Source organism: Cygnus olor, chromosome 4 (genome assembly GCF_009769625.2).
Source record: "Cygnus olor isolate bCygOlo1 chromosome 4, bCygOlo1.pri.v2, whole genome shotgun sequence".
In the NCBI taxonomy this organism is placed as follows: domain Eukaryota; kingdom Metazoa; phylum Chordata; class Aves; order Anseriformes; family Anatidae; genus Cygnus; species Cygnus olor.
The window spans coordinates 33,803,039-33,827,572 of NC_049172.1; the positions used below are offsets into that span (position 1 = coordinate 33,803,039).

The window sequence follows — 24,534 nt, forward strand, 5'->3', positions numbered from 1 at the left end:
AAGTAATAAGGGACATGTGACACAAATCCTAATCTGCCATATGACAGCTGCAGAATGAATTCAAAAGATTTTTACCAGACTAATTATCTGTTAATGGCCGGGCTCAGCGGGACACAACAAATTCCCAAGATTTAGTTTCCAAGTCATGTGATTTGATCGTAGCATGGCAGATGGCAGACAATGACTGCATACCCTTCATTTATTCTAAGAGCTACACACGCCATTTCGGTAACCCAGTACTAAAATTATGGTAATCATACATCAGCAAATACACGTTTCTGCTGGTGACACCGCTATTCTTGCAGCCATCGTTTCCCATGCCGTGCAGCATGTCATTTTTATTAAGTGCCATCAGCTCTTGGAGCGCACAGACAAAAATTGAGAACCCAGTAGGATTTACCCTCTCTGTGGATCCAGAAAGATGCTGACAAGTTGGATGTCAGTTTAACAGTACACACATTTGCTTTTATTTAAAGTAGCAGCAGCTTTTTTCAGTTGCCGTCGTCTAATTTAGAAGTGCTGACTTCATATCAGAGTCTGATTTTGCATTCACTTTGATAAATATTCTGTTATTTCAACATTCCACCTCACTAACCTGTTAGTTTGATGGCAGTGGCTACTAGTGATTATATATCTAAACCTTACATCACTGAAAAAGATTAAATTCACCCCCAGTGGACCCTTGCCATTACATTCTCAGTAATGCTACACCACATCCCCAAAGCCAGAGTTATATCCCGCTAAGGGAGGGAAGAGGGGAAGGAGACATATGTTCTCCATTTCATCTGTACTGTATTTTAAATTATTGATTTCCAGAAAGTATGAATACTACACAGGTTCCTTGCCACCCTCCTATCCCCAAACAAATTCTAAAGACTCGAAAGCCAAGTTTTTCAGTGCTAGACTGCAGCTATTCCAAATGGCATGACCTTAATTTTTTGCACATGCAACAAAGCTGAAGAGCTTTCTCAGCATGACTGTTCACTGCCAGTTTAAGACACTCTTGTTAGATGACTCACAAGATGTTCAAGTTTGTTGTTGTTTGTTGTTTGTTTTTTTTAACTACTTTTTCTTTAACACCACAGGCATCATTTTGATACTTCTAAATAAAATCCTTACCCCTTTGCATTTTCATTGCTCCTCAAAATGGTAATGATCCTCTGACCACTGTGGCAAAAGCTGTAAATACTTTCTTGAGGTAAATCCTAAACCACACATCATCTACGTGTGGCCTCTGTGCTACTACATTAAATGAAATTGCTTTAGGACGCATTCCCCAACATGACTTGCAGGTGGAAAAAGGTCTCTGTTTTCACATTTAGGGTATTCTTCAGATCCCTACATCTATGACAGGGCACAGTTCATTTCAGGTTAGTTTCAGATAACACTGCCTTCCATAAATAACCACAGATGGGAAAAATTCTATATCCATGGATGAAGGCCAAAATTATCTCCTCTGTTTGAGTACACCATTTCCTCCTTCCCTCTAGCAATAAATATCCACTGCTTCCAGTTCTGGGCCTTCCGACTGAAAGTCGGAACAAAAATACTGTGTAGCAGTGTCCATAGATGAACTCACTTCCTGTCATACAGGCTTCCACAACCTTAGGGCCTCTTTAATTCTTTTGTTTTTCTCAAACTCATAAAATTTGTATCCTCCACCCAGCAGGCTTACATCTCTCACTGTTACTCTCTGAAACAATTGCACAAGCCCAGCTTCCCCCAAATCACCTTTCATTCCAAATGTTACCTGAAGTTTGCTACCACTGGGTTTGAATTTACTCTACCTGTAAACCTTGCTGTATGAATTTTAATGGAAAATGCAGGTGCGTATATATACACATCTTAATGCTTACTGGCATTCAGTTTTTTATTATTTTGTCTCCAGTTCAACAATTCTTCCAAAGCTGTGGACAGCCTTTAGTTAGAAAACAGATAGAAGCAGAATTTTCAGGAACCTCAGAGACTGTCAGACCCCATTTATCTACCCCACAGAAAGGCAAACCAAACTCCATTTGCTCCTGAGTGATATCTGACAAACCCATTCTTAAAGAAAAAAAATAAAATAGAAAGCAAAACTGTAACAAAAATCACCTCCTCATTAACCTGAATTCAACAGTGACTGTTTGCCATGGAGTTCCTCTAGATCTGACGAGCTTCAAGCCTTTACAATCTCACTGTTGAACCTTTGTTTCAGTTTCTAGGAAGACCTGCCATCTCTGAGGGGTATCTTAACAGCTGCAGCTGGTCTATTCAAATTTCCAGTACAATACAAATACAAAATTCAGTTTACAGAAGCCATCAGCTCTCTACTAAGAGCTTTCAAACCTGTCACTAGAAAATAAAAAACTGAGTATGATAAGTCTGATGAATTCTTCCAGCTGTAACATGTTTTCATTAATTTCCCATTTATTTTTAACAAGTCCTTTATAAAAATTGTTATCAGAAAGTTAGGGAGCTTTAGGTTTCAAAGAGAGTCGCCATCATACTTGTGGCTCATCAGAAAAAAGTTGCAAAAAAAGGTATGTTTTATCTGCAGCATGTTCTCAATATTTTGGGAATGGAGTATAGAAAAGGTGGCTCATTCATCTCGTCAATCCTGTTATATATTTTCATACATACAACTGCAACACAAGGCAAGCTTGAGAAGTTACTATCTTCCTGAAGTGAAGATTTCATTTTCTTTTAGGTGACAATAATATATGCTTCAGAGCTTTGTACAGTTTTTGTGAGCTTCTCAAAGGAAATTCACCACCACTGTACTCTCAAACAATTAGTAGGTAAATTACCATTATATTCCTACCCTACACTTCACAATAATTTAAGCTTGTTTATCTTCACTTTGGAGATATGGAAGGGTTAACTTCCCAACTGCAGAAGCTGCAGTGTGACTGTCCTTGCTTCACAGTAGGGAAGTGCCAGATTCCAGCAAAGAACAGAGGGAAAAAATGCAGCCAAGTAAGGAAAGCACTCTGGTCAGGCAAATACATTAGGCAAACCTCAGTGTCAGAAACACAAAGACTGGAATTGCAGAAGCCAGGCTGCAAAGTTAAAGCCTAGCTGCTGAGAGGAGTATTTTTCCTTACACAAACCATCACAAAAGTCTTATCCATTAGAAATTACCCATTTCAAACACAAAGATAAACGGAATCCTTGTTAATGTTATAAAATCTTACAATTTAAAGCTAGATAATTGTCCGTCTTCATACAAAACAGTCAAGGAAAAGATCCAACACTGACAGTATTCTCTGCTTTACTATTACCAAGGTCTTACTACAGTAAAGATTAATGCAGTCAGATGGGTGTATAAAACTTACTCTATAGACATCCTTTCAATCGTACTGATCAAAATTAAAAACAAGATTTTTTCATAGATCACTGGTTTCATGATTATTTCTTACTACCCACATTAAATACCTCAATGGAAGGCAAAATTGTCCCATATGTTAATGAGAGAACCTCACGTTCCCTAATAACCTAATAAAAGGATACAACTTTTATACATGCATGTTTTATACATTTGTATTTCAACATCAATTCCACATTAAACAGGACACACAACCTAAACCCATTGCCTCTCATAAAAGGGAAAAAAATCTGTATTTCTTCAGAGATAAAAGAGGGGGAGCGGGCAGGGAGGGAATCCTGAGAATCACAACAGCTACATTTATAAGATGCAGCCATTTACAAAGTGCCTTTTTTTTTTTTTAAATGGTTGCCTTTCAAGCTGTGCCAACAATAGGACGAATATAAAAGATCTGCCTCCCTAGCAGATTCAGAAGAATAAGCAATTACCACATTAGAGAAAATAGGCTCAGAAATTTCCACCGATTAGTAATTGGCAGCAAAGCAACTCTTTATTTGCCAAACCCCACAAAGACCTTGGGCACCAAACTACATATACCAGCAATGAACAGAGAAAGAAAAAAAGAATCCCAACAGGGCTCAGCCTTTCACCTTGGGGAAAACAACAACAAAAACTTCCAGAAGTCTCTATCCTCCAAGAGAAGCAGAAGGAGGCTCTTATTATCAGGGTGTCTGAAGTCCTGGGTAGAAGACCTGTACCACACGATCCCCCAAAATCATAATTATATTGTGGTTGTGCAAGGAAAGGCTCCTTCCTGAAGCCTAGCTGGAAGAGCAAAACTCCTTTCTTCCAAACATGTGTAGGTTTCCACATTTATGCACTGGCACTGCTGAAACATTTTACACAGAGATGAGTATTAAGGAGCAGCTACTCACAGTGTGAGTACTGCAGGCTGCTCACAGTGCAGGCTGTTCACAGTGAGAACTAGGGATTCCTCTATTCCGAGAAGACAGCCATCATCCACCATGGGTGACATTAATGTGTAAGCAACATATGTGAAACTTAATGTACAACTGCAAGTTAGTTAATTTTATTGCTCCCTGATGCACCACTGTAGCTACCACATAAATGCAGATGGGTGAGTTTCCACGGTATCAACAATTCAATAGAAGAAGCAAATCTGAACTGAGACTCCAAATCTTAGCAGTTGCCTTTCCTGACTCTTCCCAAATATTTTTTATCTACTTGCCTGAGATAATTAAAATCTCCCTGTATGGGACAGTAACAGAAGAATTCATGCGTTGAAGAGACTCATTTCTGTATTATAAATATACTCAAAGCTATCTTGTAATGAATTAAATTTAACATGACTAAATCACATTTCAGGACTTTTAAAAAGAAAAGCACATTCCTAGAAAAGATTCTCTTGTAACAAATTTCATTTAAAATAAAAATATTAGAACTAAAGAGCATATTATAGTGTCAGATATTGCAAATCAAGAGCCTCAGTGATGCATTTGCCTCACTATACTTCATACCAGAGAACAGAAGTAGTTCTTTCCAAGCGTTTGATTATAAAAGGTGTATCCATAGCACACAGAACATAACTTGAGAAAGACCTCATGTTCAGATGACATGAATAAGTGCACTTTTTCTATGATACATTTGCTAACAACTTGCAACATAAAAATGTGTTCTTTAAAGCACATTATGAAAAGCTTGAGAATAAAAATTCCCAGCTCTCCTTACACAAAATCAAAACTTTTACAAGTAGTGCATGCAAACATACAGGTATGCAGATGTGCAAAAATACCTTCTGAATGAGCAAGGATCCTAATATTTAGTCAACAATACCGTAGCCCTGGTATCAAATATCAAACATGATCTACTTTGCAGCCTGTGCTGTTGAAGTCCTGCATGAGTGTCAAATAAAAGCATCAAGTATCGAAGTCCTGTGCCATGAAGAGATAAGCCATTCACTTGAGTGATCAACAGCCAATGTATTACTGACACTTTTATTTGGTGCAGCACAATATTCTTTGGGTCTCTCCTCTGTATTTCTGTGTTACAATAAAAGATCTACTTTATCATTAATCTTGACAGCATGTTTTTGCAGTAGTAAACTAGAAGTAAAACCAGATTTCAAAGACATGAACACTACCTCTGAAATACTAATTTCAGACAAAATTCTTGACCTTAGACCATCTCTGTTAGTATCTCCAGGATGACATTCCAATACCTGTGTTTCTTAAATACCAGTCTGTGGAAATGAAAGGGAAGGGGACAGCAGTATTTTTTTTTTTTATATACCACTCAGCACTTCATAGTAGTCTGAAAATATGACCCTGCTTCTGAAAACACACACGTATTTTAACAACAATTTACTTTCAAATGTTTCAAACTGTATTACTGAACATAATCAAAAAGCACTTAGTTTAGTATATAAAAAGGTAATGTGGTAAATTTCTTTTGCAATATAGACAATCTTAAATTTTTATAGATGTTAATATTTGAATAGAAATTTCAAGAGTTACAGTTTACTTAATTGTCCTTATTCAGAAGGAGGTAACACACACACAGTAACAAGAATTCAAGTTATGAAAACAAAGAAGCTTATTTAGATTAACTCATAATTAGTAGATGTTCACAGCAACTTATTCTCCTACCTGCTTTCCATCCAGCGTACAAAGTCTCTTGACTACACCCGAATCTAACTTAATGGCTTCTGTGATGTCAGTCAAGACCTGTTCGAAGGAGTGAGCAGTCTTCTTATTCAGCAGAATTCTCACAGCTTTTCGTGGTTTTACTCCACTCCTAATAACAGTCACCAATTTGGGTTTAATGAAATCTTTACTCTCCTTCACTTCACTCTTTGTGGATGTCAAAGATGTCAAGGATCGAGCAGACCCAGTCCTTACATTCACGCACCAGTTTGGATTGACATTCTTGGTATAATCAACTTTGCGATATGGTTCATTGGATGCACACACGTAACTTTCACCTGAAAAAAAGATGATATTTTCTTAATTTAAGAGGTTTTACAGCTATTTTTGCCAATTAAAAAAGATAACAAATTTGTCAGAAACAGTGGCTTCCCTGTATTTCAACTGCAGGTCATTTTAACTAAAGGACAGTAAATTAGAAGAACTCTGTTCAAACAATAATCTCACAGAGTGGTGTGAACAGGTTTCAAAAGACTTCTGGTTAAGCAATAAAATGCAGTAAAGGATAACAAAGAGGTTGAAAATATTTCCCATTTCTTTTGGATCATAATTTCTGACTGCTAAGTCATTTTGCAAGTGATTAAATTACTTGAGCTCACAAGACATGACATTAAGATCATTCTCCTATAGCAAACATGTGGGTCCTTCCCCTATATATTCCTCAAATACATACTTAAAACATATGTACACACACACACCCCTGTTTAATAATAGGTTATTTCAAAAGGAGCAAGTTTTAAGAGAACAAAATTCAAACATCTCAAGATCCTTGTCCTGAAGCACACATCAGTTTACCAGAAGTATGTACATACTGCCTTTCTACCAAGGATACCCTGTTGAAATGTAGTCACTGCAACATTTTTAGACCAACAGCACCTGTTGAGGCCACAAATGAGACCAACACTACAGGTGTAAGAAAGCGCAGACTTCCCCATTTTGATTTCTTTCCTAGTTCAAAGCCTGCTATCTCCTGAATAGGAGGAAAGGAGGTGAGAGAACAACATCAACAAAACACAGAACATGTTACTTATTACAGGCTAGTAATACGTACCCTTGCATCAAATTACCTAAAGAGAAACAACCATGATGTAGATCTAAGGAGTCTTACTACTTCTCTCCATCTCCTAACATAACACAAGGCTAGAGACTCTCCAGCTTTCTGAAGAGGACAGTTTTCTTTCCAAACTGCCACTTATTGTTCAGCAGAACCCTTTTAATGTCTGCCAGCAATACACAGACCATGACAAAGAACATCTTCAATTCTGTTTTTTTTTTTTTTAACCTACATCTTCAGGGGTTCACAAAATGCCTTCTAAAGACTTTCTCAGAGAGGCAGATTATCGCAGATTACAAGCACTGAATGGTACAAGTGTTCCACGCTGGCCAGCACACCCTGCCTCTAGGCAGAAGTTTTTAAACTATTGTTTAAAAACCTTATACTGTTCTGCAAATAAAGCTACGTGCTCAAGGTTTCTACTGAAATAAAACAACCTATAACACACTGCAAAAATCCTCCTATATATATACACCCCGCAAAAGGAGCAAAGAGTGCAAACACAACGGTGGGACAGTAATGTCAAAGTTTTGAAATGTACACCTATGTCTAGATATACACTAGTGGACTTTTAAACAACGCTTTTACTTTCAGATCTGTTGTTTGGAGAGCTGATCTTGCTGAAAAGTTGTATAGTTTACTCTAAGAGCAAGATAGAAAACTACTTTCAGACCCCTTAAGAACTTCTGTAGTCTGAAAGATGTTTTCATGCTTCTTTTTTCCCATCCCAATTACTGCTGTCTAATTTATCAAATGTTTAGACCTTCTTGAAAGTTTACTTGCTGTATTTGAAAGAAAACAATGAAGTTGTTGTTCACTCAATGAATGAAGTTAAGTCAAGTTAACAAATGATTCTGTTCAAGAAAGTTTGGCAGCCAGTTCTGCTTCCACAAGCCTCTGGGATGGTTCTCCGCTGAGGTACAAGGAAACAATTTGGTGTGAGGTTTCACTGGTGCCACTGTCTTGCCTGTGTCCTTCGTCTTCACACATCCCCACCATTCCTCCTTCAATTCAAAGATCAAATGGTGCACAAAATGGGAACTGATACAGACAGACTCCTTCTCCCCAGAAATGAGAATAAATAAATAAATAAATAAATAAGCAAGCTGCTTTCAGCCCACAAGCTCCTTGAATGGAATATCCATATATCCATGCACCAACATAAAAAAAACCACCACTGCACAGCTCAGGAAGAAGTGTGCTGGCCTAGAAGCTTACATTGCCACAGAACCACATGCTAAATTACAACAAGTCTGTAAGTAATCCGATTTAATCACTCTGGTTTTGAGCAAGATGTTGGATTGGATGACCTCCAGAGGTCTCTTCCAAACTGCATTACCCTACCGTTCTAAATAGGTGGAGCGGTTCTTCCAGCAGCCTGAGCTTCTGGAGATATTTCTCTAGTCTATCCTGTTAGTGTGAAATAGCACTACATCCCTACACCCGCTAAGATTCAAAAGATTCCTGCTTATTTTCAGAATAATTTTTAATAAGCCATGAAGCTGTCTAGCTCTAAACACAGTGCTGGCAAATAAGAAGTATCTCAAAGAAGCTGATGGTTCTAATTCATGCCAATAGACTTATTAACATTATAACTGCTAAGGAATTACACAGACAACAGATGCAGTATGCCTTTGCTTTCCTTTAAGTCCCAAGATTTAATTTTTACAGACATCTATTTTTACTTTAAAGTTAGTTAACAGGAACAACCTCTTCACTGTTGCTGATGTAGAATCAAGATGCAAGTTGAGAACGGGATACCAGATTCTGAGCGACAGTGAATAATAATTGAATAATAAAAGAAAGCCTCAAAAATCATTTTATTCTCCTCTCTGTGACTAGTTTCTTGTGTGATATAGAACCCTCAGGATATGTTTTTCCAATATTACATGCTGAACTTTTTGTGGATACACCTAGCAAGTGGCTTTGGGTTGTTTTGTGTTTGTTTGTTGCTGTTTTTTTATATGAGTGTGTGTACCTGCAGATTTTTAAGATATTTAAGAATGCTAATTATTATTTCCTCATACAAAAAAAAAGAACAAAAAAGGTACCTTATCATTATTCAGGATACATAATACTAGGTATTCAACTTTGGAAAGTCCCTGACACCTCGCTGTTGTATAAAAAAAGACAATATCCTGTGCATGAGGATATCTTTGTAAACACAGCAAGCACCCCTAGCATCTCAAAAGTTTTCAAATAAATTTCAATACATGAAGTCACTTATTAAGTCAGAGTAACTTCTGAAGTACAGACTGTAGAGCAGTGCATAAGGAGTTCAAGTGTAGCAATCAGTACCACAAAATACCTCAAAACTCGCCACTATGTTCAGAAACAAATCCTTTCAAACTAGAAAAGGATGAATATCCTCCATTAAAAAAAAAAAAAAAAGAACAAAAAAATCCATCAAAAACACAAAACAAGGTTCCTAACACCCAACAAATAAGCAGTTATTATTAGAACAGGAAAGCAGGAACAGCCTTTTCCTGTAACACCCTGATTCAAAATAACACTGCACTTTCATCTCAGCAATCACTATGTATTGAAGGCTAAAAACAAAATAAAACAAAACAAACAAAACCAAGAAATGCTTTCAAGATAATTCACATTTAAACCTCAGAGCTGAAGCTTTAAGTAACAATGCTGGAAAACAAAATGATGACTTGATTGATGATGATGATGATTCAGAAACAGGATCTCCAACTCAAAATAAACTGTTACATGTAAGTAGTAGAGGTAGAGAACAAGAAGACGCTTTGCTAGATTTACCATAGAAGAATCTCAACAGGGTATTCTAATTTACAGACACATAACAGAGTATCTTCCTAATGCTGTCACCGAACATGACCTACAACCTGTCAAATCATATTTCAACACCCTTTTGAAAAGCAGAAATTGTCCTTTTATAAGATCTTCAGTCAGGACAGACTAAAAAAGATCTTTATTTACTTACAACAGTTGTGTAAAACATCCTCGTTCCTACCAGTTCCTTTGCTTGAAGCATGTTTAAAACAAAATTTCCTGATGATCTGAACTTCAATACCCGTTTATTACAGATTTCTTCTTATTATTTCTTATACATTGAGCAGGGGTCTTAGTTTCCTGCTTTAGATGAGAAAAATAGAAAGTGCTTTTAATTTAATTAAAAATAATGCAACACCTTAATAGAATGAATTTCAGATAACTTCTTTCAGCTGTATTTAACCAAACCTCAATGGGAAGAACAAACTGTTTTAGTTTCTCAAAAAGCATATCTGGCAAAAACAGTTTCCTATAACTGGCAGATAGGGGAACAGACTAACTACTTGAGAATTGTAATGACCAATTTGTCATTTGTTACGTGTTTTAAATTCCATGCTTGCTTTCTTATATCAGTCATAAAAACTAAAATTAGTAATACAGGTTTTTACATGGAAAACAAATTTTACTACTACACCTGCAAGGCAGGCATGTATGGCAGGATTAGAGAACATTAGAGAGGAAAACACATGAACTGAGTGACTTGCTTTGTTCGTAACTTAAAAGAGAAAGGATGTTTTTATTCCACTGAAGTTAGTATCTAATCTTCTAATGATTTCACCACAACCAGGACCTCAGCCATAGTTTCTAAGTTCTACTGAGAACCTTGCAAAGTAGCCAGAAAACCACCAGAAATAGAACATAAGAAACCACTTGTTACGTTCTGCATGAAGACTAATTTTCTAGGAACTGACCATTCTAGGAATTAACCATTGACTTGGTTGGGTTCACACAGTATCCAACTGATTATTCAATAGAATAAAATATTTAAGGAAAAAAAAATGGCAGGGGTGAGCTAAATCACAGCTATAAAGCTCACTACAGGAAACTTTCCTAGAGAATGGTATATTCAGAAAGGAAGCCTAAGAAAATCACCTCTTGATGAGCAGGCATTCATTTTAGAACATTGTTCTATTAAATTGTTATTTCAGCCACCCTTCTAAGTACAAAATGTATTTGCATGCCTACTTGCAAGAAGCTCCACGTCATTTGTAAAAACGTGTCACATTATATTTTTCAGATAGAGAAACCTGCAAGTGTAACGTTGCCTATAGTATTTGCCCACTGCTTGAACATAAAACCTGATTTTAAACCTGCTTGGAATTAATTTCAGTATAAATACATACTTCAGATAATCTTCACACGCTCCCAGAAAATCAGTATTTGTAAGACGTAAAATACAGCACTGGTTTTTTGTTCGTTTTTGGTTTGTTTTATTTAAACCAAATTGATTTCAAACATTGCTAAAAATGTAACACAAATTTACAGTTCAAATCACATATATAAATAAGTTTGCTGTTTCACTAACTGCCTTAAGTGAGACTTTCATGCCTCCAACCTAAATATATATCACCTCAATTACTAAAACAATCTTTTCTGAAGCTTCAGTGGCATTTTGAGCAAACTGTAGCTTTTAAAGTAATTTGTATGTCAACCTTCTAGGTCTGATAGATTTAACTCCACAGATAGGTATAAACAATATTTCAAATATTTTTATTACTGACTTGGATACAGTCACTTTTATGGTTTGAAGGTCCACTTTTTCCATTTAAAACCATCTTGAAATATTTTAAAGCTAATGCATACTAACCTTAACTGACACATGCTCATAGCAATTGCACTACTGGAAATAAATAGCACATCTTTGACTTACAACATTAACAGGAAACAGTCAGGTCCCTAGTTTTTCAACCAGATTGTGAAGTTAATCACGAATATTAAAGAGGTGTTTGAAGGTAAAAATTTAAAATATGGACTAATGAAGTAGAAAGATCTATTGAGCAATATATACGTGTGTATTTTTTTCTTTTTTAAAGAAAAAAAAGAAAAAAGGCAAGAATCAAATACACAGGTTACAGCTGGGGCTTTGAACCCAGACAAACTACTCTACAGCAGAAAGCTCAGCCAGACTGCAGAGCAGTTTTGGCAGAGGCATGAAACCTCCTTTTAAGTTGGAATCGTAATTTCAGCAGAACATATGTGCCACCCATCCAACGCTTCATGACAGTACCCCGAGCAATCTAAAAGTGTCACTTCTTCAATGAAGAAATCCTGCTACCACCAAAAATTCCTCAAATGGGGCATATGCTAACTCAAAAGGAATAACATCTGGTGGCATTTTGAGTCACAATATGATCAACAAATGGATTAAGTTTACTTCTGTTTCTCTGTCTTATTAACACTAAAAAAAAAAAAAAAAAACCAGATAGAAGACATGAAGTATTACCTCTGAGCAAGGAAACACTACCTGCCTCTTCAGAATTTACCTGCACTGCTTTAGTAACCAGGTGCACTGCTATTCAAAAAGCAAGACCCATGTGTGTGTAGCATGTTTAAGTACACGGTAGAAGGATTCCAGTTTCAGAGTGGACAGGCTAAACATAATATTCACCATTCCCCCACCACAGGAAAGACAGATGACTAACAGAATGGATTGAAAGAGAAAACAAGACTATATTGGTCAATCCAACTGACAAACAGGCATAGACCATTATTCGCCTGAATACTGTTTTGCCTACTTAAAAACTCATCCAGGAAAGTTTTCTTTTGCCATCTGTTTCTTCCACACTGTTATTCACAGGAAAGTTATCCAGCTCCTTTCAAAACATAAATGCAGGGACGAAGGAGTTAGGGTGTAAGTGAAATCTCCAAAATTCAGCCATGCAATTTTAGGTATGGATAGGAAAAGAGAGATGTATCTTGTCTTTTTTGTATCACAAGTGTACATCAGTTACAAAAAATGTAGTTTTGAGGAAACACAGCTGCCTTACAGCTTGAGGTTCTTCATGGCACAAGTTTTGTGAGTTGAAGCCAACTTCAAGGCATTTTAAAATATAGCCTAGAAACATTCAGACATACTGTCTTTAAAAACAGTGTCTGCTAATGAATGACTTGCAGATATTTCGTTTTCTTTAGCATTAGGCTAACTAAAAAAAAAAGTGCATACACCATTTAGCAGGGATTGTAAGGAGGAAGTTAAGTATATAATGCTCAAAAGTCTCGAGTGAAGACATCTGAAAAGCCTCTGAACAAGATTTTCTGGTTAGTGTTTTGCAAGGTGTTAACTAGCACTATTGTCTTCTGAGAGTCACATAAAGCACTGTGTTTTAAATGACACACTGCATAACAGAAAATGGTATAGCTGACACAGGTAAAAATATCCCTACACAAAACAAACAAACAAACAAAAAAACCAACCTTCTTCCTATTTTTAAAACATGTTCCACTTTGGAGCACACAGAACAGGGCAGGTTTCTGAGTACACTTCATATAACCATCCCACATCATCTTTTGGTGGAGCTCGTCAATTTCAAGAGTGCCAAAAGTTGTTTGTTCACTATAACGCAACAGTTTTTAGGACTACTAACTTTCCAACTTAAGGATCATGGCAGAGCACCTTTTTGGTGTTCTGTGACACAAAGCTCAGCAGAACAATGTCTTTACGGCATGTATAAAAGGACTGACCTACCTTCACTTTTATGAAGGATTAGACTTTATTTACACCTTTTTTTGCTTCCTTTCTCTCAGAGATCTTTCTTACTCATCAACTTCTTACAGTTATGTCACTTTCACATCACCTCCAGTAATCCTGTATGGGTCACCAGCATTCCTCATCTAGAGCATTTACGTTTCCCATGAACTGTTTAAAACCTGGTATGATGACAAGAATTTCAGCAGATGACTAGCTGCTCCTAGTTCTCTTTTGACTTTACTTAGTCAGGAGGTTCAGAACACAGCTTCCTACAAGCTTTCTCTGAATCACAGAGTGGTTGAGGTTGGAGGGTACCTCTGGTCCAACCCCTCATCTCAAGCTTTCTGCAAAGCTTTCAGAAGACAACTGGGTACTTGGTATCAACCCTAATACCATGTGCCTCCTCTACAGTAAGAAACTTTTCTCAGGTAGGTTACACTTCTCCCCTCCCTGAAACTAGGATGTACACAGTGGTGGGACTATTTCATTTTGTTTGGATGTAACAATTACATCAATTCAATATTTCACATCCACACCTCATTGCTGTAGGACTAGGGAACTACAGTGCTTTGAACATATAGTCTGAAATATAAATGCTTTTTTTTTTTTTTTTAAATCCTTTTATCCTTTCTTTTTACCCTTCTTTGTTAAACCTGCTACAGTTTTTCTGCCTTTGTTTAAAGCATTATAGCTTTTGTCTTTAGCACAGGAACGTAATCATATCTTTTGCAACAAGCAAAATTACAAACTGCCTAATTGCTGTTACCATCTGCTTGCCCTGACAAGAGGAAATATATTCTTGACCTAATATAACAGTGTACTAAAGAGAATCCCAGGTACTTAAGTAGGATTTTTAATTTTAATGTAACAATTTATGTTACTACATATTACATTTTATGTAATATAAAGTGAAATAATAATTATCTCAGGCAGAAGGTACTTGGATTGTTCCACGTTTGATTTCAAAACATCCTTTGACCCTGTGGCAGAGCCCATTTCCTTAAAGCAGCTCCTGCCCTGTGCTGCACATCCTAGCCACGCTTAAGGACTGCCTTGCTCAGAAGCTTTCAATCTCTCCCCAAAGACTTCCTTACAGGTGCCTGCTGACTCCAACTGTGCAGACAAAACTACCAGCATTTCAAAAGGACTGTATCAATTAGGCATTGTGAAGAAACAAACACCCTTTAGCAGTGCTTCCTACCTAAAGGACTACAAAAAGTCCCTATCACATAACAAATTGTGACTTTTCTTTTCCAGAAAGGAATCTATGGTTGCTTTCCTCTCCCAAAACCCAACAAAGTCTCCCAACTTTGCAGCAGATCTTAACAACCAGGAGACTCCACGTTGTTCACCTCAAGACAATCAAAGCACAGGACAGCAAGACAAGGCATGACTGGTATCAATGTAAAACAGAAGCTTCAGCACTGATGAACTGCACAGGTCTTTCTACTACCATTGTGTTATGCTTTAGACAGCTTACATTTTTAAAGAAAACTGAAGGATTTAGACAAATGCTTAATTAGCTGATTTTGGTATAGAATAGAAATGAATTATTATTCCATTACTGCTATCGAAGACATAAAATTGCACAAGCAATCTACTACCCAAAAGTAATGTCAATGTAATGTCAGACAGTAGAGTTGTATAACAAAACTAGAAGAAATTCATAATATTCCCAAACTCCATCCCCTCTCTGGATCAGAAAGAGCATTAGAAGCCAACACTGAAGTTCTTCACTTGTCCCTGTCCCATTCTAAGAAAGCAATAGAAAGATGTCAAACTCATGATCCATAACGTTCATTAATGTACAGGGGGCTAGAAATATAAATGAAATTTGCCTGAGATTGGGCCAACAGAACATGCTTTTTTGCCTGTTAGATCCAGTTAAGAAAAACAGTATGATTAAAATGGAGCTTGTTAGTTTTCAATAAAAATGTGGCCAGATCACATTTATTACTGTCACTCAATCTGTAATATTTGAAATCTACAATACATCTGTGCATTAGATATTTTTCCTTTTAGAATGGTAAACAGTAAAACAGACTGCCAAATACAACCAAATCCCCAAAAACATGCATCAGTGACTCAATTCAGCCAGTCTGGACTATTACAATATAGAATCTGATACTGCCAGCTTTTGTATTTGAGACAGACACTAACCTGATAAACAGCTAACAGGCCTTAAAGAGCTGCCTGCACTGAGGCACATCAGTGGCCAAGAGCAACACACATAGGCTCAAGTTGGGGAAGTTTAATACAGATCTTGCTGGCTTGGTAAGGGTGGCCAAGGATTCACCTTTTGCCCTCTTCAAAGAGCTACCACTAGTAAACCTGAACTGCTGTGATTCCATGTACCCTGTCAGTAACACTGATGATGTATAAGCAAACTTGCCAGATAACTAGGCATTGTGTCAAGTAGCCATGTTTGGTCTGGTGTTCAGCCAGTACCTGGCATGTGTAACAACACTTTAACATTCCCTTCCTTTCTGAAAATTAAAAAGCAACACAACAAAACACCATTCAAAACTATTTCTGGTATTGCAGTTCAAGAGTTTGCATATTACCAATCTTCAAGTACATGTTAAAGAGCAAACATTCAAGCCTGCTATGCTGCAAAAAAGTGAACTGTAAAAAAAGAGAAGGCAAGCAAGTAAGCAACAAACAAATCATCCTCTTCCAGGATCTCAAGAACAAAAAACAGCTGGCAAAGAACTCAGAGAATTTCAAGGAATGATGGATTCCCTATTTGTTTGCTTTCTTCCCACCACTGTATATGGCGATTAGACTTACACTGGTAAAGTTTTTTGGGATGATAATTGGAGCACATAGTAATCCAATTATGATGCTACAGGATTATCTTAAGATTCCTGAGAGTTGTGTTGGTCACGGATAGATGACTAAGTAATTGGGACTCTTTTTTTCCCTTTTATTTTACACAGAAAGCATGTAAGTGGCATTTCAATTGTGACATTTGCTTTGCTTTATTCTTCCAGTGAAGAACAATGAAAAAGGTCACTCTTTCAATGTATTTGAAGAGACAGGAAATCATTTTTTTTGCTTTCAGTTATTAACTTAAGTAGAGTTGTGAGACTATAAACTGCATTTACACATCTGTCCAGCAAGTCATTTTTTTTTTTTTTTAAAGCCACGGAAGCTTAAGAATCATTCTTTCTGCAACATTTCAAAAGTTATCCCAAGTTATCATTAGTTTCTTCAAGTTTTACTTCATCTCCTTTTCTTACCATCCCCACACCAGCTTCTTCCTTTTTTTTAAAGCTATTTCTAAATTAACCACTGACTGTATCATGGAATAGTTTTCTGGTTGATTTCACATTTATTTTACCACCACAGAGTCAGTATCTTACTTTGCAATCATTTCATGTTTTCTCTGTTTTGACCATGGAACTGCCTTATATTGCATCACGTGACAGGGAAAGTCCTCAGGCACTGTCACCGCCATGAAGTGCACTTTTCTACTTTTTTTTTTTTTTTTTTTGAGTTGGACCTTCTTGATGAAGCAAATGCCAAAGCCTCTCCCCTCTTGCATGATCTGGCATCGCTCATCAACAGATTAAAGATCTGCAAATCAGCTACACCTGGCATATAGGCTCGCTGGCTGGAAGACTGCAGTGGTAGATACTTGAGATACCTGAGGGGAAGCATTAAGTGCAAATTGGTTATGGGCCTTACAGTGTGCACAACAGGACCAACACATTTGAAAAGATAATTTGTATAACGCTGAATTTAAATTCTATTTTAAAATATCACAAGAGAGCACTAGGGAAGTTGTCTTAACTAGAACATGCATGTATCTACTGAAAACTCGGCTTGTTGGGTACATGTGCCTGCAAACCTATACACCTACTTTGAGGTATCTTGTCCCACTCCCAGATATGGTGCTCCAAATACATCTGAAATATTTTACTGCTTCAAACTTAAAAGAAGCTGTGGATTAAAATGGAAGCGACACAACAGGCTTGCAAACACAGTAAGTTTAGCTGAAAAAAACCACTCTTATCTGCTCCTTGTCCCCGTAATTCTCATTGCATACAAAGAAGAGGTGTACGTTTCACTCAGAAGTGGCACTATTGGCCCCATTTTGGAAAGTAGTCAAGTGCTGCTCTACTCACACTTGCAAGTCTATGTAATCTCTGCAGCTAAGTTCCATTATCAAAAACCACCGAGGGCCAACTCCAAAAAGCATTTGATTCTTTAGAATGCTTTTGGAAGTCAGAATACATAGTTAATTCCCTTTAAGAACACAGACTCTGGGTCACGTTTGAAAATGGGACTTCACACCAGCTTGTTTTAGCGAGTGGGAGGGTATAAACATCCCTTTTCACAGCACAGGGGCTTTCTGTGGGAAAGCTTAAGCCACCGTGAGGCATCAATGACAACGTAGTAACAGCTAGGGAACTAAATTAAAACACTTCTCTCTCCCACAAATGGTGATGACTGCAAGGCAGCCAAGAACTTCCCTGCGGATCTTGGAGACAAAAAGCGTCCCTGCTGCCTATCCACCACCGTAGCCAGCCCCCTGCACGTCTCTGAGACCCACTGAGGACACGAGGCCTGCCCCTGCCTCAGGGCCCCCTTGGCCCCCCACTTTCACCAAAGGGACCCCCTCAGCTTCTTCTAGCGCCCACAGCCCACTGGGCCCCACGTCGCTTCTTGGGGTGCCTCACCACACCAGGGCAGGCCCACCCGTGCCCTGCTGCCACAGCCCCCTCACCTTCCACCAGCTCGTCCAGGCTGGTGAGCTTCTTGCTGCCGTCGATGGTGTAGATGGTGCGGACGCCCTGGGGCAGGTTCACGTTGTCCGACAGGGAGCGGGTGAGCTCGGCGAGGAGGGCGTCGAAGGAGCGGAAGCGGTCGGGGGAGATGGCGTACACCAAGCCCTTGAAGTACTTGTCCCCATTGCGGTAGAAGCGGGCTTTGCGGGCTTTCTTCTCCGAGCTGAGCGCCTGCAGGGTGCGCGTCCGGTAGAGGCTGCAGTGGGCGCTGTGCGCCGGGCTGGGGATCAGCCCGTTACCCCGCGGCCCCCCGCCGCCGCCCGAGCCCGAGCCGGAGCCGCCGCGGCGGGGCCCGGAGCGCTGCTGCCTCTTGTCCCGCTCCTCGAAGTGCTCCAGCTCGATGCTCCGGCTGCTCGCCATCGGGCTGCCGAGCCCTGCCCCCGCGCTCGCAAGGGCTCCGGCCGCCTAATTCAGCATCTCCCGCCGAGAGGGCTGCGGCCACCTGCCCCGCAGTCGCAGCCGCTGGCTCCGCCGCTCGCCGCCGCTCCCCTCGCACACAAAAGCATCCCTCACGCCTCGGCTCGGCGCCTCCCGGCGAACGGCGGCGCCGGGGAGGGAGGGAGGGAGCGCACGGCGGGGGGCGGGAGGCTCAGGGGAGCCCCGCGGCCGCGCCTCCGCGCCGTGCCCATATGCGGGCTCGTACAATGCGGAGGATGCCGGGCGCGCTGCTCCTCGCCTCGCTCAGCCCCTTCTCTGCCGGGGAATGGGGAGGGGGGTTGATCGGGCCGCTCCCGGCCCCGCCACCGGCCGCCAGTCAGCGCGGGGAGCGCCCGGGTCCTCCGCCGGCAAGGGCACTGCTCGCTCCCGCCGCGCACAGAGAGCAACCGGCGGCCGCGGCCCCGGCGGGAGGAGCGAGCTGCGGCCCTGCTGCCGGCGGCCGCTGGGCCCTAGCGCCGGGCGGGCGGGAGCAGGGGCCGGGCTGCCCGGGGCCGGGCGAGCAGTTCACCACGGCACCAGGACAGCCCCCGAGCGGGGCGAGAGTGACGAAGCCGAGAGGGACGGGGGCTCTCCCGGGAGGCGAACGCGGTCCCGGGGGGCTGGTGTCCCTCAGGGCGCCGCTCTGCCCCGCAGAGGTGGTGGCACCGGCTGGCAGAGTCCTTCAAGGTGCTGCCGGCCCCTCAGGCGTGCCGGTGGGGCTGCCGATAGCCCCGGCCCTACCGTGACTCGGTCACTAGGCTGAAACTGCAGGCCGCTGTCTTTTCTGCGTGGGCCTCCCGCAGCGTATGTTCCCCAGAACAGAGAGCTCCACATCCCTGTAAGTTTTAGTCATAGGACTAGAAGGAATGGCCTCAAGTTGAGCCAGGGAGGTTTAGGTTGGAAATTGGGAGACATTTCTTCTCAGAAAGAGCAGTCAGGCATTGGAACGGGTTGCCCAGGGAGATGGTGGAGTCACCGTCCCTGGGGGTGTTTAAGGAAAAGTTGGACCTGGTGTTTAAGGACATGGTTTAGTGGGTGATGTTGGTGGTAGGGGGATGGTTGGACTACGTGATCTTGGAGGTCTTTTCCAACCCTAATGATTCTATGATTTCCTTCTTTTGTTTGTGGATACCACCATGGCCTCCGTTTATCTACCTGCCAGGTTTCCTGCTCTCTTAGAGGAACCAAATCAGCGGTAGCCCATTGGTAACCTCCTCAAGCGGCTTTAGCCCACAGTTTCCCCACATGGCTTTTGGATGTTCCCTATGTCGCTCAAGTCAAATTTACTGTAGGTAGAAATGGCCTACAGATGCATTGAAATGGATGCAGGTTCAACTTTTATAAACATTTTCATTTAATTTTCAGCTAATACTGAACATATTTTCTTGTCTTGACATAATGTGTATTTGAAAAAAACAAAAGGCACTTACAACTAGGTACAAGTTTTCACTTTTTTTTTTTGTATCTTTCTCTTGCTTTGAGAAATTGCAGTTTTGGTACCTCATTACAGGTGGTCCCAAAGTCTGCTCTTTTGTCCAGGTCCCATAAAAACCTTTGTCCATTCCTTATACGACTAACTCAGTGTCAAAAGGAGGCACTCAGTTTGATTCTTTGTGTTGCAAGCATAGCTTCTGCACATGGAGCTTTTGTATACAAAAAGTAAATTGGGAACTGAAAGACATACAGGAGAGGTTTATGAAAGTCCTTTTCACGCTTAGGACAGAACTTAGTTCAGCAGAGAGAGATGTTCTGCAAAGCTTAGATGTGTTTTTGTGTCGGTGCACAGCAGGAAAGATAAAAGATTTGCTTATCTTTTTGGTTTTGTTTTAGTAATTTTTGAAAATAACTTGCCATACTTCCTATGGATATATTATCTTTCACTTCTCATATTTTGAAATATCATTAACTTAAAACACTATCTCACCATTATTGCTGGAATTATTACAGAGTGGATGGAATATCTAGCTACAATATTCCTAAAGACAATACAAGGAAAATGTCAGCAACTCTCACTTTTTCTTGAAGTATCACTTTCTGTGATGCCTGGAAAGTTCCACAAGCAAAAGGAATTGATGAACCACAGAGCTAGATTATCCCCTTGTAGAATCAACAGAAGGAACTGAAGGAGTTTTGTTACAGATGGGACTCAAATAGACTACTGAGAGCAGAAATACAGACCATGCCTAGAAACTACAAAAGTCAGTGAAAACTTCCTAGACTGCTTCTGATGTGTGGTTTGTAGTCCTGTTTCCAGGCAAAGTTAGAAAGCTCAAACTCATCTGACTAACTGCTCCAAACTGGATTGGTGTCAGCTGTGAGACTGCATTATTCCAAATACCATTTAATGGTACCACATTGCATGGGTATGTGTCACCTTTGTGGTTGTGGAACAAGTCAAACTAATCATTTTAAGCCTCAGCTGAATGTTATTTGGACAAACTTTTTTTTTTTTTCAATTTGCCCTAAGGCAGGCCACAAAAGCTCAGGGACATTTAACCTCTCCCCTCACACACCTTCTATCTCCTACCAGCTGTTAACTATTGCCTACTATCTGTGGTATAGTGCTTAACAGGGTGTAGAGGATTCATGCAGGCTAACATGTAAAATATACTATAAATTACTGTATTAACTATGGCTGTGACTGAATTTAGGTTAGAGAGTTCAGTGTCAGGACAAACAATTTACTGGTTTTGGGTTACTTTGCTGGGTGGTAGTATATGTCATTTGCAGGACTTGCTCTGATTTCTGCATGGGGGAGATAGGATGAGGGGAAAAAAAACTATTTACGGAGAGGTTGCAATTAGAGCTGTATGTATAACTGTCAAGGAAATGCCTGGTGACACCTGAAGCATGTTTCTACAGCTTGTCTTCTTCCTTTTTGGTTCTCTGCAGACATTGTTTGTGTTTTTAATAAGCTCTCTAATATCCATGTGGGATTGGTGCTTCTATTCATAAATGTGCCTTTTCCTTGCTACCTCATTTCCCTTGAAGAGCTATCTGTAGTCTAACAGATGTTTTTGAAAGAATTTCAGAGGTGAGGGACAAAACCCCAGAACAACTCAATTTGCTGTTTAGTTACATTTGCTTTTATGCATGAGAAAAACAGTATGCATAATGCAATCTTACATGGAATTGTGCTATGCAGTCCCATTGTCTTCTTCCCACTTGATCTTCGCAAATAGGGTTCACAAAATAGTAGTTCACTTACAAGCATGCAATGTTACATGTATAATTTTACTTTGGTTATGAACTGACATCTCCTGACAACATAATGAGTTTATCATTCATTCTTGGGATATTCTTATTCTCAGAATAAATATGCATTTCCCGTTTGAAAATGAAGGAGCTTCTGGTTTTAATGTCCACCTAATTAATCAATTCTCCTTTCTGTTTTGCTCTTTTTTTTCCCCGCTTTAATGAAATAATCATAACCAGTTGGTGGTTTAAATCTTTCCCTGCATCTAAAAGACCTCTTATCTGTTTTGTAACAAGCAACCCCCCATAAGGAAATGCTAAAAGAAAGTCAAGAACACTTTGCTGTCAGACACAATGTCTTTTCTTCTTGCCTAAACTCCTTAGTTTCCTGATTGGAATCGGTAGAATTCAAGTTATGTAGCACACTTAACAGCTGAGTTATCAAAATCGAGTTCAGAATTGTAGTTTACCATGTATAAGAATGTTAGAAGAACATTTATGTGTCTGGCCTTTGCATTCAGCTTACTGCATTCGCCTTGAAAATGATAATACTTAATATTGCTAAAGAAGAAAAAAATTGTGTAAGCTTGGCATCTGTTAGCTCAAGATTCAAATGTTCCTTGAATAATTCAATAACAAAATGTTTATCTGTAGCACCAATGATGTCAAATTTGAGTATTTAAGCAACAAAATTGTTATTTGTAACCATTTATTTTCAACCAAGAATGTCAAAATGCTTTTAAAATATTCATTCAGTAAAGCCTTACAGCATCCCTGTGAGATGTTATGCCCTACTTCATAGATACATAAAATGGGAAACCAACAGTTTAAGGATCTTGCCCAAGTAATAGAAAAGTCACATTGGAACCAACAACCTTCTCTTCAACCCCATTCTTTTAATCTCAACAGTGTCTCTATGAATCCCATGCAGAATACAGTATTGCTTTTTAAATGGCAGATGCAAATGTAAGCAACTGTACAGAAACAAAGCATAAAAAGAAATAGAGCAGCACAGATAGAATAGGAAAAGGTACTTTAGCTTGAATCAGTAATAATTCCCATATGCTGCCTGTTTGTGTCAATGCTTGTTGATGAGTGGGAATGTCAGTCTGAGGCTTATTAAATATTGAATTATCGTAGTACATCTCAGTGTACCGTATTTAGAGAAATGTCCAAATCCAGTATCTGTAATACTTATCTGTATTCAAAAGACCTCAGAACTGTTCATGTTTCAACAGACTACATGCAAATGCCATACAGGGCTTCAGTTATATGTTAAAGGACGTTGTACACTAGCCAAAGGATTCCCTTGCCCTTAAATATATCTTGAATAACATTATTTCTGAACATTCATTTAAGAGTCTTGAAAGGAGTAAAAAAACATATGAATAAAAGCTTTATAAAACTAATCTTGAACCCAAAACACAGAAATGTAGAGATGGAAAGATGCTCATGGTATGCTCTATTTCAATTTTTTGTACCCAGGAAGACTCAAATGCACTGAAACCATTCCCACCAAACATTTGCATGTCCTGCTTTTGAAGACACTTCATGTGTGAGATTTCTTATCAACCAGTAATGTGCTCAAAGGAATGATTTTCTTAATATTCAGTTATTTTCTCTTCCAGATTAGCATTTTCCTATAGAACTTCTCTAGCACTTAGCTTTTATTCAGCAGAATCACTTTTGTCCCATTTTGCTGTCTTTGATAGAGGAATGGATAAGAGGAGAAGGATGCCACCTCCATCCAGAGCAGTATGAATGAAGTTGTAAAATTCTCAAAAGAAGTAAATACTTCATGTAGACCTAGTCTTTGTAATACCGTGAACATCATGGAAGATAAAAGTTACCCTCCCAATAGACTCCTACTGAAGCCAGCTGGGATCTGGATCTTTTTGTGGTCCAGTAAAAATCAGTTCCTAGTTCTTCTTGCTTAGTGCCATGAGGTTCTGATCCTCACCTATTCAAATTTGAACTGATTAAATAAATTGTGTATGTGTCTATGGTATGCAGAAATGCCTAATTCCCAGAACCTTTACTGGTGGATTATATGAAGATCTTCAGGTTCCTTTTCCTATCAAATCCTTCAGATGTGATTCAGCATTGCCTTGAAAAGGAAAGTTTCCAAATAAAAACATAAAGAATGTGCAGCTGAAAGCTTAAAAAGGAAGAGGCATTAGAAGTACTGTAAATCATACTTCTTCATTAGTGAATCTGCATTGCAAGACATTTGTTAATTTTTCTTTTTTCTTTTTTTTTTCTTGCCAACTGTTTAAGACAGCTACATTAATTAATATCAGTCATTTAGGCTTTGCATATGACAAGCCAAGGTTAATCAGAGGAACCCCAACTATCTAATACCACTGCAACTAGATAAAAATAAAAATATATTATTATTCTTATTGAAGAGTAGAGCATTAGTCTGTTATCAGATTATATATCTGAGAATACAAATAGAAATACAAAAATAGACATTGTAATGCAGTTACCAACTTAATTCTGCTTATATAATTCAAAAAAATATTAAGACATTTTGAATATGGGAGTTAACAAGA

General features: G+C 39.2%; 2 protein-coding genes across 8 annotated transcripts in view; one reads left to right on the forward strand and one right to left on the reverse strand.

Moving 5' to 3' along the window:
• Positions 1-19,181, reverse strand: part of DCLK2 (doublecortin like kinase 2) — an 85,468-nt gene extending 66,287 nt beyond the window's left edge. For 4 of the 7 annotated variants that reach the window (XR_005819373.1, XR_005819372.1, XM_040555335.1 and 1 more), the window contains exons 1-2: positions 18,307-19,179; positions 5,974-6,308 (exon numbers count right to left, since the gene is read on the reverse strand). Coding sequence is in view for 5 of the 7 variants with exons in the window: in XM_040555335.1 (XP_040411269.1) it covers positions 5,974-6,308; positions 18,307-18,727 (756 nt within the window). In the remaining 2 variants the exon portion in view is untranslated. Of the gene's footprint in view, positions 1-5,973; positions 6,309-18,306 lie in introns of all 7 variants that reach the window. The other 3 variants (XM_040555336.1, XM_040555337.1, XM_040555339.1) reach the window with 2 other exon arrangements.
• Positions 19,182-19,325: 144 nt separating this feature from the next.
• The window catches only part of LOC121069755, a 193,377-nt gene continuing 188,168 nt past the window's right edge, over positions 19,326-24,534 (forward strand). The window contains exon 1 of the mRNA XM_040556195.1: positions 19,326-19,622. The gene's annotated coding sequence lies outside the window, so the exon portion shown is untranslated. The remainder of the gene's footprint in view (positions 19,623-24,534) is intronic.